General features: G+C 40.5%; 1 protein-coding gene across 7 annotated transcripts in view; it reads right to left on the bottom strand.

The window, feature by feature from the left end:
* LOC113036221 (uncharacterized) overlaps window positions 1-15,201 on the bottom strand; it is an 82,740-nt gene extending 67,539 nt beyond the window's left edge. For all 7 annotated transcript variants that reach the window (XM_080288539.1, XM_080288543.1, XM_080288541.1 and 4 more), the window contains exon 1: window positions 15,082-15,201. In XM_080288539.1, coding sequence (XP_080144665.1) covers window positions 15,082-15,137 — 56 coding nt within the window. In that variant the 5' untranslated portion in view covers window positions 15,138-15,201. The remainder of the gene's footprint in view (window positions 1-15,081) is intronic.
* Between the last annotated feature and the right edge of the window lie 4,637 nt (window positions 15,202-19,838).

Here is a 19,838-nt window from a genome sequence, read left to right as displayed (position 1 = left end):
CTTTTAACATGTTTTCAGGTGAGAATGTAGCTGTGTAAACTTCAAATATCTGAGCTGACTCACACATTGTTTTCAAACCCCCGCGGTCTTTCACTACTCGGGTTAAACATAAGTCACTTTGATAACTTAAAAATGTTATTGTTTGGCTTTTTCAGTGTTTTATTTGTTCGTGAGTAAATCGGTTTGGATGAGATTAAAGTTATTAGATTAGATTAAATAAAATGTAACTTTATTAATCCCTCGGGAGGGTTCCTCCGGGGTTTTCACACAGCTGAATAAACGCCAAACAGAAAACTAATTAAACAAAGTGAAACGGTCGAGAGTTTACGTCAGTGCCCAGTTATATTTTAGATAGCAAGGAGCAGACGGCAGAGTTTCACTCCACCGAGGGAGCTCGTGACCTACTACCCAGCTTTCTTTAGACCGCGAAGGCCGGGTCCTCAGGTAGAAGCAGCCTCTGAATTTGGACACCCCGCTGTTTCCGGACATTTAACGTATTTTATCCGATAAATAAACACTGTAAAATGTATTTATCCCCCCCCAACAGCCCTTTTGAATATCTCCATAGTGTGGCCACAACACCTCATGTTTTTGCCACATGTATCGCAAACCACGTCTCAGCTTTTGTGGAGGTAAAATACGTTCGCACATGACTCCAATTATGCTCAGCCATTATTGTGAGTGGGCGCTCCAAGGGGCTGCGAGACATTTATACAGCCGTATTACGCACATGACTATGAAAGGTGGAAGAGAAAGTAGTTCTTTTGAATGTAGACAATCCGAATGTTATAGTTTCTTTCCACTGTGTTCCTGTTAATGATAAACTACAAATTTACTCTAAATTACTAAAATATCGATATTCTAATGTGAGAATCGATTCTAGAACATAAATGATTGGTATCGGAGGAATCGATATTTCAGGATCGATCCGCACATCACTATCAAAGATGCACTTAATCCAAAAATTGCCAGCTTAACTGTCAGCTTTGTCCAAGGGCGCGAAATGAAGAATGTTCCAGAATGGGGGTGACGGGTTTAAGAAAACCTCGTGATATTTCATTAAATAACGCGAGATTTCGAAAAGCACTCCTACATAGAGTGAATTTTTTTTCCCATTTAAATGTAAAACCATTTATTTTATTTTATTAAGCGTCTTTATTAAGTCACATCTGTTCTTTGTGTTTCACTTATATTAATATGTTTTATATGTATATTTTGTTATTAATTAAATATACATATGCTGCCTCTGGCATAATTTATTATCAGTTATTTCATCTTAATTCATGTTTATATTTACACATGACTAATAATTATACTTACCTAAGGTCGTTAAACTCAGTTGCCTGTTCATGCAACTTCCCATATATTACCCATATGGTGCCCATAGAACATAGCCCATCTGGGCTGTCTCAGATGGGTCCTACTTGGTTAACCCAGGTGGGTCCCAGATGGATGCCCATTGTAAGCCCATCCCCACTTGGAACCCCCATAGCCCATGTGGGGCCCACATACTGGTGTTTACTGGGTGAGGAAATTTGCCATTTTTTTAATGTCAAACGGATGCTGTTTCCAAATGTGTACCTTTCGCTTTTGGTCAAACGCGTTTGCTTACTCTTTGTAACGCGAACATCTACACAACGCAGTGCTAACGCAAAGCTAACGTTTAGCTACTTTTGCTAAGCTAAGCCCTATCCATGTTAACGATACACTTAACATTCAGTTTGCTGCTTTATTGCTTGCTAACTGTTAAAGCGCCACATTATCTGTGTCTATTGGACTCCCACCGACTCTGTCAGAGTCGAAATATATGTATTTTATTTGTTGACGATAGCTGCTACTACCTTGATCACATCCTCCTGGGTGTGATGCCATCTTGTTTTCTGTTTGGGTCGTTTCTGGTTCCCGTGCAATCACGTGATAACAGTTATTTGTTCGTACCAGTGGGCGGCACTTGTCACCCTCACTTTTTCACCCTCTAGTTTAATTTACAAATATACAAATAGAACTATAGGCAACAGAAATAGGGAAAAACTATAATGTCCCCTACCGAACGTAAAGTGGTACGATAACTCTGTAATTTTAGTCCAAAAAAAGTCTGTTATATCTTTTTTTAGCCTCGCCTAAATGAACGTCATTTCCCGTACCTCGGTGTCTTCCGTCCGTCGCGCGCATACACAGGCCTCTTTACGACTCGGCTGGCAAAGATGGCGGATGCACAAGTATGTTCAGCAAAACGGCGTGGTGACTTTAAATCGACATATTTACACTTTAATAAACCTTTTACTCATCTAGAATTAAGTATATGTCATTATAGTGTTCTTATATTTGTTCCTGAGTCACTTCAAACTACATTTACGCGCTTATAGTCAACATTTTTTGCTCCTCTGTACTCCCTCATGCAGCACTCAAGTAGCCGGAATGGTAGCTTGGTTAGCTTAGCGTGCTATTACTTACCATTCCCTGTTGATACGGCTTCCACTCTTTGCATGTTGTGCGTGTTAAGTCTTAGCGTGTAGGCACGTCTTCTGTAACTTGTTAGGCTGCATGTCATATTAACCACATATGTTTATATATAAACATATATAAATAAAACCACTTTTTTTTTACGTTAGTAATTCCTTTTGTGCATAATTTTATATTACTGTTAACAATAAATTAATTAAAGCAACAAAACAACCTGAAGAGCCGGTTCGGAGCAGAAAGAGCCGGCTCTTTTTAGTGAGCCGAACCGAAAGAGCCGGATCTCTAAAAAGAGCCGGAAATCCCATCACTAGTCCTAAGCATCCCAGAAACAATACAGAAAGTCATAAAGTCAAACATAACTTTTATAAACACCAGTGTAGGCTCATGAGGCCCTGATGGTAAAAAACTACATTTCCACGAAAATGACGTCACTTCCGGTTTCGGGCAGGTCATGGTGGACATGCGAGAGTTCGCGCTGACGTCTATTCCAACGTAGGAAGTGTTATGAACAGCTGATCGGATCGGCAAAGCGTGTTTCTGGAATATTATGTTTTTGTTATTTTTGAAATACACCAATTTTTATATACTGCAGGAAAAACGAAAATAAATATTATAATGCAAATTTGCACAAAAAACAACATATGCATCAAAATAAACTATTTCCAACAGTGCAATATGAGTCCTAAGCATCCCAGAAACGACACAGAAAGTCATAAACTCAAACATAACTTTTAAAAACACCACTATAGGCTCATAAGGCCCTGATGGTAAAATACTATATTTCCGCAAAATGACGTCACTTCCGGTTTCGGGCAGGACATGGAGGACATGCGATAGTTCGCGCTGATGGACGTAGGAAGTGTTACAAACAGCTGATCGGATCGGCAAAGCGCGTTTCTGGAATATTATGTTTTTGTTGCTGCAAGTGCTTTTTATCCAGTTTTTGCAAAGCTATATGTGGAAGGAAACTGTGACTTAGGACAAGCTGATGGCATAAGATGTAAGTACAACTCCTCTGGTTTCATATGCAAAAAAAATTATTGCGCTAGCTTACGTGGTTGCAGTGCTACCGGGATTTAAAAATAGTTGCGCAAAACAGAGCGTGCCTGCTCCCACCGGCTTTAAAGGGTTAAAGTCCGTTTGGCTCGACACCACCGAACAGAGGCAGCAATATAACATATCTAACATTAACAGTGCAGTGAATCCTGCTTGTGCCGTGATATTCAGGACTGCAAACCGAGCAGCATCACTGACTTTCAGTTTGTTGTGTTTGTGAAATATATGACTGACTTTAATTATTCACAAAATCATCACATTCTCTGTAAGATTAAAGTCAACTATTGAACGGGCGTATATTTTGAAGTAAAGGCCTTAAAACCAAGTTAGTACAAACATCACTAATGTCACATAACTTTCCCGACATGTGGCCAACAGTAATGTTTTAATATTCTTCATTATAAAAACATTTGCGCATAAATAAGTGACATAATATTCAGTACTTACTTCTGAAAGTTTACTCTTCGTCCGCTCCACTTCCGCCGTTTTTTTTGGGGTTTTTTCGACAAAATTATCCACACCACTGCTGCGCTATGAAGTCTGGGATATGTCGGGCCATGAAGGCTACACCGACCCATCCTTAAAATTCAGGGAAATTAAGGACGCATTTGAGGGACGCATTTCGAGCAGCCTTTGAATTGGGACAGCCTTTGTTGTATCGCTGTGACGTAATTGGCTTAAAATGAAGACCCCAAATCCGGTCATTGGTACTTCCTGGCTTGTGTAGTTACTGGGTAACAAAAGCTCAACACTGCCCCTAATGTCCTGGAGCACTTCTGTTGTGTTTTGGAATTTGCATGTGTTTCGGATTTTGCACGTGTTTTGGAGTTTGCATGTGTTTTGGAATTTGCACGTGTTTTGGGGTTTGCACGTGTTTTGGATTTTGCACGTGTTTTGGAGTTTGCACGTGTTTTGGATTTTGTACGTGTTTTGGATTTTGCATGTGTTTTGGAGTTTGTACGTGCTTTGTCTCTAGGGGCCACCGTAAATATGTGACGTCTTGATGAATCGAGCAGATATTTGAAGTTTACACAGCACCATTCACGCATGAAAATATCTTAAAAGTTTATTTTGTGACCCAGAAAGAGTAATATTTCAAACTCCACCACTCTGTGTTCCTCCACCACTGCCTCCTTTAGTGATGCGCGAATCATGAACGAATCGTTCAATACTCGAGAATCACTTTACTGACTCATGAATCACGATTCACGAGCCCAACTGACTCACTGACTCATCCCTGTTGATAATATATCTAGCTAATAATTAAAATTGTGGAGAAAAACACAACATCCAGTATCTTAACAAAAACATTTCTGCTCTGAACTGGAAGAAAAAACCCTGAGTAGAAGCTCACATCAAGACAATAGCTCCTCAGTTCACAGTAGCATCGATCTGCTAACATGCTAACAGCACATTTCAGACCGCTAGTCTTTGATTTTATTTATTTTCTGCTGTGTTTTACTTGCATCTATTTGAAGGAGTGAGTGTAAACACAAAATATTTTTTTATTTTATGTGCTGGAATGTGCAGGTTTAAATAGGTTTAAATGTTAAACAAATTTCTTCCAGTCAGAGAATGTTGCATATAATTACATTTTTTAAAAGATTAAAACTAATAAAACAAGTTTTATCACCTATTCAGGTTGTAATTCGTGTTTTTAAAAAGTAACTAAGTAATTAATTACTTTTGAAAATAAGTAATCAGTAAAGTAACTGGATTACTTTTTGGGGGAAGTAATTAGTTACTGATTACTTTTTTCAAGTAACTTGACCAACACTGGTGGTCTTAATGCATCATACACAAGTATAGATGAAAGTATACTTTGGAACTGACAGAAGAACAGACGTTGATCTTATAAGCACAAGAACATTTGTGGCTGGAACTTTGTACATGTCTGATGCTAGTTTACAGACATTAAAGAAAATCGTATTTTCACATTTTTATCCAAGTGGATTGATAAGTAAGCATGAAGGAAATAATACATTGAATCCATTTGCTTTGTTTTCAGTTGTGAAAAAATAGCCTGAAGTGCAGCTGCTGAGACACTCCTTCATATCAAAGCCTTGCCAAGTTCACATTTGGCTATTTTGACCCCATTTAGCCTATACATTGATTATTTTCTTCCCAAGGATAGATAATCCCAGAATCAATTCACTGCACCTTCACTAAGAAGAATACTGTATACCTTAAGAGGTCACATGCATTAAAAAATAAACTAAGAATGCATTATCCTTCTAGCATGTAAATGTTATTATTTCCCATAGCCTTGCCCCTTGGAGTGATTGAGGTGTTTACTCCGGTGCATATGTTTTATAAATCAGCAGTGGGTGAGCACCTGCTTAGTGTCCCATTCTTCCTTATTATGCCTGGCAGGGTGATAGAGCACATAGCAATAGATCAATATTCACCCTCACACACGCACACACACACCAAACAGGACACTCAGGCTCAAACAATGTGGATGCCACACCTTCCCACAGCTATGCATGGGGGGATGCACGTGAACATTAATAAACATGCACAAATAAATGCACAAGCACATTTGCATAAGGGGTTGTGCCTATTTGCCCATTTTCCAGGTTATGAGATGATTACCATCCCATTAACAACAGTTTTCCTGCCCTGCACAAACCCTCTTTATGCCATAGGTGCTATGGGGATGATGAAGCATTGTTATCAGGGGCCATGAATCATCCTCTTCCACAAATTAAACATGCAACGTCATAAACACATTATGGCAAACCTGCAGTTCAGGATAGATGTGTAGACAGGATTATGTGTGAAGGTGTCTGGGTGTATGTGTGAGTGTGGGTGTGTTTGACTGAGTGCCTAGTGTCCCAGTTAAGTGTAATAAAGCACAGGGCTAAAATAATGTGATGAGTTAAATGAGCAGACCATCCATGCATTCAAATCCCTCAATTCCCCACCCGCCATCCACCGTCTCCCTCTGTCTCTGGCTCACGGACCCTCTCTCTCGCTCTCACTTTCTCTCACACATGTATGTGTGTGTTGGGCGGGGAGTTTGGAGTTGGGCTTGGAGGTAATGTGATTCGACTGGAACGATTAATCTTGCTCAGGTGAGAGTGCGTTGGGAGAAACAGGGAGGGCAATAGGGAAAAGAGAGATGGGCAGCGATGGTAGTTTAAATATAAGTGGGGAAAGAAAAGAGAAGAGAGGGAAGCAGATGACGTATGGCTGGTGATTTCTTGTCTCCCACTCCCTTTCTGCCTCTATCTTTCTTCATAAGTTTACTACTCTTTTTTTACTCAGATCTAATCATTTCCTCCATCCTTTGGTTCCATGTTACCTTTTTTCATATGCTTTTGTACAAAGGCCTGCAGTAATCAGTAGACCAACCAAATGGCAGCAACAAAATCATTTCACCTGGTAGACCTGCATACAATGCGCAGGCTTGTGCAAATACTGTAAAAGCACATTCAGGTGCACTTTATTCAAACTTTGAAGAATTTATGTGTTCAAATGCACAAAGACGCGCCATACATAGGTTTGTAAAGGCCACACTAATGTAGGGAAAGTAGAGATGTTTCAATAGGTTTAACAATGAAATCAAAAAGAGGCATTTTTATTGCTTTTCTGATTTTATTCAAGGGCAGTTTCAGTCTGTGATTTTAATTCATTTTCAGTCAAACAAGAACTTTAATTATGGCTGCTGCAAGCATTGCAAGTCCATCACTATGCATTCACCCTTTATTATTAAAGCAGGACTTCCAAAACAATTAGTATTTGAGGTTGAATAGAGAGGGGGGGAAATTAGAACACAAAAGGGAAGAGGCACTGACACACTGACCAGTTTAACAAGATTCTTTAGGTAAAAGTTGTTGTTTTTTTTTTTTATTTAATCAAAACTTAAGAGTTTACTTACATTTGGCAAAGTTAAGGTAATCCATAAGTATTAGAATTCCTGAGCTTAGTGGATGGAATGAAGATGAAATCTAAACTAAGAGCTAATGGTATTACTGGCTAGGGTACAGTGTTGGATCTGTGCTAATTTCTTAATTTGATTTCCCTCCTCAAATAGAGCGAGTAATTTGTTTAGGCGACCAGAATTTGCCTAATTTAGCTGGTAAGCTCCTTGGCAGCAGTAATGGGGATAAACAGCTAGAAGAAACTGCAGCCTAATCATAGTGCGTCTGTCTAAATCTTTCATTTGCACACACACATACACACACCGACACACACAAATAAACTCATGTATATTTTTTTAGTTCCTCCCCTGTCTCTACATTCCACCATAATTATCTAGTTTAAAAATTACAGCTTCATAAGGCTCAATAGCTTGCCAACTAACCTGTTAGCCAAGTCAATTTGTACAGACAAACTCACACTATGGAATTATTGGCTTTTCAAGTTTTGCAACCCATACCAATACGATATCAGTTTGATATAATGAAATCATGTAGTAGTGCTCAATCAGCCAGATAGAGTTCTTCTAGAAAAGTACAGAAAAAAAAATCTCTTTCCTCACATAAGACAATGGCCGTTATCCAACAGCTATAATAACTTTGGTGTGTCAAGAGATAATCTCTATTAATACTGTAGCCGATGCTTTCTAAGAGGGCAAGTACACAGAGTGCACGGCATCCAATTTCGGAGCAAAGCCAGGCGATTTGAAATTGAAAGAGAAGCGGTATGTACTTTATAATGGAATACAAATGAAGGCGAATGGAAACAAGCTACAGATATAGTCCTCATAGTGATTTTATAGTTGGGATAGTACAAACACACACACACACACACACACCTATACGCCCACATCACTTACTCGTGTGTGGATTGATTATACACTTACAATGGGTGAAAACATATGTAGCTATATGATGAGGCAGTTTAATGTGAGTGCAGAAACATTTAATGCATTCCAGCCTCATAAACACACAAGGGTTTCTAACTGGTTGCTTGGACTCTACACACAAACACACACAGACACACAAACTCTCTCCTGTACTGCACCAGAATGTTTCTGAGCATGTTTCCCAAGATAGAGATGTGTTATATAAATACAGGCATGCTGCTAAAATCAACATTCAATAGCGCACACACGCATGCACACACTCCAACCTGCTCTCCACATTTGTGTACACATTTGCACAAACAATCAATCCCTGTATCCAGGGAGAGGAAATGCGTGTATTAAATTTAGAGATCTCCCATATGGAAAAGAAATAGTAAAAACTTATATGTGATTACTCATGAAAGTGGCCACTTTCACATTACTTTCATACATTGTTTTAGTAAGTATCCAAAACATACAAGTTTCATTATATAATTTTTCAAGGGATCTTATATCTGTTTTCACTCTTATATGCTTTTCATACAAGTTTCACACAAGACAGATACAAACTTTATAAGATTTATATATATCTTTTCCATATGGGCTGCATCAAGGCAGTATATGGTTAATAAGCTAGTTCCCCATTACAATGTGTAAGTAAAGCACTTTGAGGCATCTCTTGTTGTAATTTGGTACTGTATAAAATAAAACTTGATTGAATTGCATTGAACTGATTGTCTAAATGTGTGTTTATACTCGCTCTGCTCTGTGCTCAGGTGCTTATGTTTTCTTAGGGGAATGCCGAGCTTTCTCTCAATTACCATCCTATATCTTTCTCATCCCTCTGCTCTTCTCTGCTTCCTACCCCAATGGATTCTCCCTTTTCCTGAAGCTCCTCCATCCTTCTCTCTAGCTCCTAATACTTTTCAATAAGTGCGCTATTTTAGCTGTTAGCACGCTGATTCACCTTCATCTATACAAGCAACATGCCCAGCAGGATGTTCACACACGTATGTGGCACTTCGTGTTTTGCATCTCACAGACAAAAAGTGTGGGCGGGATGACTGACATCTAAGTTTGATTGACATATACTGTAGCCCCAAGACAGAGCAAGCCAAAGAATCCTTTCATCCTTGGTAGGCCATTCTCAGAGTTTCTGCTTTTTATCTCCATGTTCACTCTGTGCTTTCATCAAATAATGAACTCTTTCACGTTCCCTTCACTTCTCTCTCAACTGCCTGTTATTTATAGCCTTTTGTTATCTGACTTGGTGCTCTCATTTACTCTCACATATGATTTTGCTCTACACAAACTTTTCCGTCACTGTTTTAGCCTCACACACACACACACACTCACACACACTTTCCCTCCTACGCCAGGTTCACGACCATACTGTTCCTCTCGAACGTTCCCTCTGTCATCTATTCATCATTATCACAAGTGATGGGTAAGCTGCAGCGGTACAATTCATAGTTGCAGAGCTGAGTGACAGCGTGTTGGCACTATTTGTGACATTCACGCGTGCAAGCGGTTGATAACACGTTGCCTACCCCTTTATTTAACTGGCCACGGTTGAATGAGAAGTGGGGTTTCATTTTCACAGCGGTAACACTAAGTGGAGTTGTGGAGGAGGGAGGGCGTGTACACAAACACACACACATTACACACACGTGCGCAAACATAAATGCATGCATGAGCGAAAACTCACACATTCAATTAAACTTACATGTGCACATTTCTGGGGAGCTGTGACGCACCTGTCTTCTAGTGAGTGTATTAGTGCACACTACCTCAAAGTTAAAGGAGAGATTGCTGCTGAAAAGAATGAAACTGAACAAAGCTGGGATTTTAACAGCATTGTTCTTGTCTGAACCCCCCTAAAGAAACCTCTGGCTCTTCCTGACATGGATTTTGCTTAAAGCAAAAAGTCAAATGTTTTTGAACTCCGGTTGAACTTTGGAACTGAGTTTCCCTTAGCTTCCGTAACCCCAAAGGTAAGGAAAATAGCTCTGTGTTGCTTTAATGTCATAAATATTCAATGAGTCTTTTTTTTTCCTTCATCTGCAGATCTCTGACTTTCATGTGACTTTTTCCTTTGTGTATTTCACAGGGGAGAGTTTTCAATTCTCAGCCAAAACCCGTTTGCTAAGGACATTTCTAGTGTAGAGGAAGATCAGCACCATGGATAGTTCCACACTCGCAAACAACTACAAGTACTCGATTTGCTTCATGGTTTGCGACTCGTTTCTGGCACCTGACATATTGGGAATGAAAGAATTTTGCATCACATGGATTTCATTTTTTTAGACCTCTTACAGGTGATTATTTGAAGTGAGTTTGTCTGCATACTTTGTTTTATTGGTCATATATTTTCTCCTGCTGTCTTTTGTTTTCATGCCCCTTTTTCAGACCTCTCCTGCCTATTAATTTACCTTCCAGCATTTGAGCTCAATGTTGCCCCTGTGTTTCATCACTGATTTGATTAAAGTTTTTAGGCAGGTATAAAGAAGAGCTTATGCTTCAGTCACACTGAGTAAAAACAGGACGGCACCTCTTTGCAGCTAGGAAAAACCAGCGGTTGCTCCGTGATTACACTGATTTTTTTCATGCTTGATGACAAATTGCAAGTAGCTGCGACATCCAGTTCGTCACCCAGAGGTTGAGCATGGAAACACTATCTACCTCTGGGTGAACATTTTCAGTCGCAAGGGAACTGCACAGGTTGCCTGGTGGGAGGCAACGTGTCTCCAACAATCTCCTACTTGGACTGACTGAAGTCACTCTCAGACAGAACCTGCCCACGGTGTGTCCCTTTGCAGCTCAGCTGTTTGGTATCTGGCTGTGTTCTGGTTATATTCCTGCATAAAAGCAGAGCTGGCAAGCCCCTATGTTACAGTGGGGCAAAAAAGTATTTAGTCAGCCACCGATTGTGCAAGTTCCCCCACTTAAAATGATGACAGAGGTCAGTAATTTGCACCAGAGGTACACTTCAACTGTGAGAGACAGAATGTGAAAAAAAAATCCATGAATTCACATGGTAGGATTTGTAAAGAATTTATTCGTAAATCAGGGTGGAAAATAAGTATTTGGTCACCTCAAACATGGAAAATCTCTGGCTCTCACAGACCTGTAACGTCTTCTGTAAGAAGCTTTTCTGTCCCCCACTCGTTACCTGTATGAATAGCACCTGTGTGAACTCATCATCTGTATAAAAGACACCTGTCCACAGCCTCAAACAGTCAGACTCCAAACTCCGCCATGGCCAAGACCAAAGAGCTTTCGAAGGACACCAGGAAAAGTATTGTAGACCTGCACCAGACTGGGAAGAGTGAATCTACAATAGGCAAGCAGCTTGGTGTGAAAAAATCAACTGTGGGAGCAATCATCAGAAAATGGAAGACATACAAGACCACTGATAATCTCCCTCGATCTGGGGCTCCACGCAAGATTTCATCCCGTGGGGTCAAAATGATCATGAGAACGGTGAGCAAAGATCCCAGAACCACACGGGGGGACCTGGTGAATGACCTGCAGAGAGCTGGGACCAAAGTAACAAAGGTCACCATCAATAACACACTACAACGGCAGGGAATCAAATCCCGCAGTGCCAGACGTGTTCCGCTGCTGAAGCCAGTGCATGTCCAGGCCCGTCTGAAGTTTGCCAGAGAGCACATGGATGATACAGCAGAGGATTGGGAGAATGTCATGTGGTCAGATGAAACCAAAGTAGAACTTTTTGGTATAAACTCAACTCGTCGTGTTTGGAGGAAGAAGAATACTGAGTTGCATCCCAAGAACACCATACCTACTGTGAAGCATGGGGGTGGAAACATCATGCTATGGGGCTGTTTTTCTGCCAAGGGGACAGGACGACTGATCCGTGTTAAGGACAGAATGAATGGGGCCATGTATCGTGAGATTCTGAGCCAAAACCTCCTTCCATCAGTGAGAACTTTGAAGATGAAACGAGGCTGGGTCTTCCAACATGACAATGATCCAAAACACACCGCCCGGGCAACAAAGGAGTGGCTCCGTAAGAAGCATTTGAAAGTCCTGGAGTGGCCTAGCCAGTCTCCAGACCTCAACCCCATAGAAAATCTGTGGCGGGAGTTGAAAGTCCATGTTGCTCGGCGACAGCCCCAAAACATCACTGCTCTCGAGAAGATCTGCATGGAGGAATGGGCCAAAATACCAGCTACTGTGTGTGCAAACCTGGTAAAGACCTATAGTAAACGTTTGACCTCTGTTATTGCCAACAAAGGTTATGTTACAAAGTATTGAGTTGTATTTTTGTTATTGACCAAATACTTATTTTCCACCCTGATTTGCGAATAAATTCTTTACAAATCCTACCATGTGGATTCATGGATATTTTTTTCACATTCTGTCTCTCACAGTTGAAGTGTACCTCTGGTGCAAATTACTGACCTCTGTCTTCATTTTAGGTGGGGGAACTTGCACAATCGGTGGCTGACTAAATACTTTTTTGCCCCACTGTATGTTAAACTGTCATCCTACAGCAATTACGTGACTGTTTATGGGGGTCAGAATTTCTAATTCAAACCTATGAGGTTCTGACTGGAGTCTGGTCCCCATCTTCGAAGCAATAAAGGGAATGAGATCGCAAATTCAGTGCACACGGTTGCTGTCTCCAACCACTGTTTTCCCTAGTGAGACTGTAGCTTTATACAAACCTTTGTGCATGTGCATGACTAGCACAGCTGTGTGTGTTCGTGTGTAAATGTGACACCAGAAGAGGTTTTTATGGCTTCAAATGATTAATTTGAAAAGCCCCCACCCACCCCCACCCTCCATCAATTCAGAGCCCATGTCACAAGTGAAAATGATACAAATTAACGGATGAAAAGGACCTTGACAAAAGCGCTACAGTTGGTGGCCATATTTTTCTATGCGTGATGTAGACTGATTGAGGTGAAAAAGAGCAACAGCGATTGATGAGGGATGACAAGAAATGACAGATGTTGAGCTACTTGTTTATTTTTGTCATTTTATTTTGGGGCTTAATTTAAAGGTCTGTGTCAATGCAGCATTATAATATTTGGGGGGTTTTTTTCTTTTCAAAAGACGAAGTTTTACCCAACTCCTAAAACATCACACGATGTGTTTTAGGACTAATGTTACTTGGGTGCACAAACTCACTGCCATCTGATTCACTGAGCACCCGACGGATATGTTTATGTGTGTAAGAGTAAGAAGCTAAGCAGTTTCAGTATGATTTATGATAAGGCAGGGACTTGAGTTTCCCCTGATTTGTTTACTTTCTAACATGCCCGATCTGCCAAAACACACACACACGGTCGGACACACATGCAAATTAACACTGTCACTTTCAGAAATGAGATTGATGCGCAAGTAAACTTATTCTGAGTTGCCAACTAAATACTCTCACTGAGGATTTCAGTTAGTCTGTGGAGAAATGGAATTTATGGCTTCTTGTTAAATGCTACATGTATGAACACATGCACACTATGACTAGGCACCCTCTAACTGTAATCTTTCACCCTTTAACCTTTGAACTCAGCCAAAGTTCTCATTAGACTCAGGCAATGTTACTTTTATTAGCTCCTCTTTTCCACATATCCTCGTGAGTCATGGTGAATGCACATGAATTCTAAGAGTGAAAAAAGATCAGCGGCGAGGAAACACACACACACACAGCGAGACATCATGTTTAAAGCCATCTGGTTGCGCCAGCAGGACACAGAAGCCGCTCCTGTGTTTTCTCTCAAAGACAGACTATCTGTTTACAAGATAATATCTCTGTGTGTCCCCGTGCTATACATGCAATTCATGTACAATGGTTTAGTCTGTTTTTAAACCAGGCAATTGCCGGTCATTATTGACAACTGCGTTATATCTTTCTAGTGTGTCTCAAATTCTCAGTAGGCATCCTTGTCTTCAATGACTTGCGTTAACCCTTTAAAACATATATGTAAAAAATATTTTAAAAAATACAGAAAAGACTAACAGCAGGAACTAGTAGAATGAGATTTCACTGATGTTTATTCACACTTTTCAAGGTATTTCTGCTTTATTCGTTTCTATAGCTTGAAAGATAGTAAAAACCAGAGGAGAGATGATGGATTGCACAATATTAATTATCGACTGCAACAATAATAGGAGTAATAAACATAAAATGTGGCTACTAAAGTCACAGGTCTTCCTGTAAAATGAAAGATATTGACTTAATTTTTATTGCTTTTCATGCGTGTGCACTATTTTGTTACTAAGCACCACGTATAGGACAGGTTTTAGTTATTCAGCTGCATCTGTATTGGGCCCTAACACTCCTCCTTTACCACCTGCTCGCCTTAATCCAAACTGCTGCTACTCTGCTGCTGAACTGCTCCACATATTGTAAATCATTCTGGATCTGAGCACCTGCTAAATTTCCCCTGTGTTATTGTTAAACAGGTTGTGAAAGACAATGCCAAGTCTTATTTTTGTGCATCTCATATACTTGAAGTTGTGCAGTCGGTGAAAAACTTTGGAGAGTCACTCTGACAGATCTTCTAAAGAAATGATTACATTCGACACCAGAGCCCCTGTAAGATTATTATCATGAATAAATCATTTGAAAATATAAAATATTACACTATGTTAATCATTTTTGGGGGGATAGAAAAGACAGAAAAGCCAGAGTACATGGAACACAAAGGATTTAATGTTACAATCCTTTGTGCAATCATCCAGACACTGCATTCACATACTGAATCCTAATTCAGATTTTCAGGGAATGATGTACTTACTCCCAGATGGTGACTATAGAGGACATCACACAGCCACTATAAATCCACAAGACCATCAGGAAGCCCTATTCACCAGACGTCTTATCTGAATGTTACAGCACTGAGTGTGTTAAGTCCCACACTTAAGCTCCTACACACCAGGGTTATAGGGCTGGCACTTCCCGTCACATGTTGTGTTAAATTAGACCCATGACACCTGCAGGAGGTTCTGCAGTGGCTTCTGGCATCCCAGACCGAAACTTACAGTTAAAGGGTAAAAACTGGTCAGGGTATTTCAGGAAGATTAAATTTTATTTTAAGCCTTAAAATGTTTTGTGATTTATTTTAGGTCTGAATCTACAGTACTAATAATTATAATAAAGAGGTTTATGGATTATATTGCGTGGGTGTGTAAAAATATGAAGATGATTATGACAGGGTAATACTGCTTCAAAGTTAACCTCTTCTGTTAACTCTTTTATATTCCTGTCCCTGTAGATACATCTTGATTTAGATAGCATATATACCAGTGAATAAAAGGTGTCAGAAGATATATAGTGAAAGAGAATGATGAGAAGCAACAGCGGAGCTTTTTATTTCTGGCTTAAATGTTATGTTTATAGTTCTGTCAGGACCACTTTATTCAAAACAGGAGCGTGAGTTCATCTACAGTAATTTTATATTTGACTGTTTAGCTCTGATTTGGGATCTACCAATGCACTAAAAGGCAGCAAGACCCCTTGTACAGAGCAGAGCAGGCCTCAATACAAACTGTGGTAGAGGTAGTTTTGCAGAGGGGCTTGCAGAGTCAGCTGTAGCTGTTCTGAGGCTAGACTGTGCCCCATGCAGCATTTGTCAATAGGATGTGCACAAGGTTATCAGCTGATGTGGCACTGACATGAGCTTGGATCGACTTTATGGACTGCTTTAACAGTGTGCTCAATTCGTTTAGAGAAATCATACAGTCATGGTCATTGTTTTATGATGTTATGTTAATTCCTCCTTCAAACTTTGCTCTTAAAAGCTAACTTTAAGGTCATGATATCGTCCAGTTGTCTAACAGTATTGGTTCCAAGAAATGCCCCTCTTACCTAAAGGATAATGACAGACAACATAAACATAAGGGAAGCACCCGTCACAATATAACCTTGGAGATATCACCTCTCATCTGGGCATGCTCCATCAGATCCAATTACAGAGACCAGGGATTAGACAGTCGGTGTGTCCTAGCTTAACATATGACGCCGAAAAGGACGCGTACAACCTGTGGCAAAGAAAAAAGGGGCAGAGGGTGAAATGTAAGGAAACAACTATTAGAAGAAGAACAAGCAGTAGCTCGGCTGAGCAAAGAGCCTCTAAAAGTCGAGTGGGTCACAAAAATAAAGAATAATTTATTTCAAGACATTTAGAGGACATTTGTGTTTAAAAAAAAACAGTTTTACAAGTTGGATTCAGGTGGGAATGAGAAGCTGAGTGAGTTTTTCTTCAGGTAAGAAATCATAATTAATGGATCTACTCATTGTTGAATTATTCTTAAAATGCTTTATTAATTGTCCTCTCTGCTAAAGACAAAAATAATTTAAAATAAATCAACTATGGTTTTATTTAAGTTCCATTTTTTATGAATCATTCTTCGTCAGGAGTTAGCTTCTTTGATGTCCCCAGATGGCCCGACTGTATTAATATTACACTGGTCTCAACTAAAAATCTGAGGACAGGCTGTGCAGCTTGTTTCCACTCTCATTCCACTCCAGTCACAGTTACGTTCATACTCGAGTGTGATTGTGGCAACTGAGATTGTGAAAAATAGCAGGCCCACACTCTCTGAACCAGTTTTCCTTTCTGTGTTTACTTCTCCTTCATGCCATCTTTTTCAACCTCTTTTCATTCACTAAACATCCCTATATTTCTCCAATCTGTCCTCATTCCCTTGCCTCCTTCTTTCCTGCTTTCACATTACCCCCCTTTCTACCATCTAGCCATCCATCTTCCCTCTGCCTTTGCACCTACCTCTATACTTTACACCCCACCCCCCAAAATGTCCTCGGTCTAGCTGTTTACCAAGCATCCACTCTGTCATCTGCACTGTGACTGATGCTGTTCCAGTGCAATCTCTCTGCACAGTGTCACCACTCTGCTTTCAAAATTCAATCATTTAGTGAAACTGCAGTCGTGAACCATCTCTCATCTCCACCATTCTGGCTCTGACTGAGAGGCACCATTGGCAGTGCCCACTGATGCCCTGCCTAGATATTAAACTCTTTGGACACTTCAAGCATTTTAACTCTGATGTGTTTTGATGGCTTCCACTGGTCTCTTGGGGATGATAGCAGTCACAGTCCTATTTTGGGATATGGTGGGGGGAAGTTTTCCGTTGGGCCAAACTCAAGCAGATCTAGGCCAAGCTGTGACACCTGCGACTAGACATTTACTACTTCCTGAGCTGTTGAATGGATAATGGTATGAACAGATCGCAGTATATTTAAAGGGGATTTGGCCAGTGGCAGATACACATAACACACAAACTCAAGGTCTAGAATTGACAGCAAAGACATGGTAAAGTCTGGGAGGTCTGGGCCTCTTTGCTTAGGCTGCTGCCCCCGCGACCCGGCCCCGGACAAAGCGGATGAAGATGGATGGATGGACATGGTAAAGTCTTCACTGTCTAAAATGTACATGTTGGCATTTATGATTACTTTATGAATACTGGTCAATTATTTATCTAAGGTAAACTCATTTATAGTTAACAGATTTCTTTCTTTCCTGCTGCATGAGGATTCACGCTCCAGATCCTGCATGCCTATTTTCCTACTAAACTTACCTGCTGGTGTTTCTTCCCCTCCTGGTGATCGGTCAGTCCTCACATTCCTTCCTAATTTTTATCATTTTCTCTCTGAATTTTTCAAACCCACCTGCCAACCAGATTCTCTCATTTTCCTTTCCTCAACTTTTGCCATCGGCATTGGGTAACACTTCAGTTGTCTTCTTTTTCTTTTTTTAGGATGATTGTGTTTTATGCCAGAGCACATTAGCAATCCCTGGACTCAAGCAAGCCAGCCCACATGCGAGATGATCCACCCTGGCTAATACTGGGCTCAGATGTTCATTTGGGCGTAGTGCAGACAAACCGCTTGTTTCATCGGCAAAGCCCCACTCCAGAGTTTAATCCAGACTTTTTTGCATCAACAGTGTCAGATGCAGATTGCTTTTTTAAATGATAAGAGACACCATAAAAACATAGTTTTTCTTTTCTGTAGTGGTTGACAAGCTTTTCTGAAACCTCTCTCTTCCTTTCTTTCTTTGCCTTATTCTAGACATCTTAGATCCAGATCACAAGAGACCAGACAGGAACAGTTCGTCTGTGTTTGTATAGTCTGGCCTCCTGCTATCTCTGTGCTTTATATTGATATTCTAATTTGAGACTTTCCTCTTTCGGGATGTGTGCTAACCTTTAGTTACATTTTAAAGCTAAGGGACCTCAGCACCACAGTAAAGCAGTTTTTAAAGCGGCTTTCATGGGTAATTTTAGATGGTAGAAACAAATTTCCAATGTGATCATTTCCTTAGAGCACTTCTTGTTGTGACTCTTCCCTAATTTGGACAGCCTTCCTGAACTGTACATCAGACCTGCTTGGAGATGGATGAAGCTCAGGGGCACAGTTAGAAGGGTAAGGATTTTAGAAGTCATTTTACTCTCAATCCATCCAGTAGATTTCATGTAAACCTCTTACAGTCAGTTTAACAAAGAGAATGCATTATAGCCAAAAGTTCAAGCACAACTGAGTTAACTGAGCTGTATTTGTAAAAGCCGTCAGATATACCAGTTTATCAGTTTACAAGTTACTTAAAGTCAATCTCATTCTGTCTTTCGCACATCAGATTTTTTTATCATGCTCTGATTAAATCCATCCATCCTCATCTATCGTCTTTGCCCCTTTAGCCCTACCTCTCTGCATGCCTATGTCAAGACTGCACAGTACAACAACCTGACATTGCTTATACACTGCTATCCAAGCAAAGCAAAGCAAATCATATTGCCTCCTCGAGCATTTGTCCCATAGCTCTCTCTAATGTAGATAGCGGCAAACACAGATAGGAGCAATCTGCAGAAAGCACTGGGTTCCCCCCCTCCACTTCTCTAATCCACAATCTGTCAATAATAGGCTGATGCCTGACAAGATGTGGCAGAAAGAAATAGGAAGCCCATTGAAATGTTACAAAGGTTTGATGTGTGATGTCAGGTAGTCCCCCCCCTTAAACATGACACCCTCTTCAAGCTCGGACTGCCGAGCGGGGAAATGCAATCTCTTATCTTGTCACTCTTATTGCGGGTGAGGTGGGGGCCGTGGGAGCCTAGTAAAACGAGAGAGAAGGGGAGCAGACACAGGAGGACAGAATGCATGAAGATGGAGTTTTATAAGATAAGTGTATTGTGGAAGCAGAAATAAAGGCAAGAAGGATGGCAAAACTAGGAGAGATGAAGTCAAGAAAGGTGGAAGGTGAAGGAAGTGAAGAGCGATTTTTTTAGTAAATCTGACAGGAGCAAAAATCCTATTCTACACAGTTCAGTGTGAACATCTAGAGCACTGGAGCAGGACGAGAAGGAAGGCGGTCGAGATGATGCATAATATAGAAGGATGGGGAGGAGAAGGGGTGTAGGTTTAGGAGAGGGATGAAAGCAGTGAATAGGAGCCCATACAGACTGAGGTGGAAATAAATGAAGAGGGGGGGAAAAAAACACAAGCGCTTGACATACACAAGTTTTGCTTCCTGGCCAG

This window comes from Astatotilapia calliptera, chromosome 14 (assembly GCF_964374335.1).
Source record: "Astatotilapia calliptera chromosome 14, fAstCal68.1, whole genome shotgun sequence".
Taxonomy (NCBI): Eukaryota; Metazoa; Chordata; class Actinopteri; order Cichliformes; family Cichlidae; genus Astatotilapia; species Astatotilapia calliptera.
Note: the sequence above shows the minus strand (reverse complement) of the source record. Positions and strands in the feature narration are given on the sequence as shown.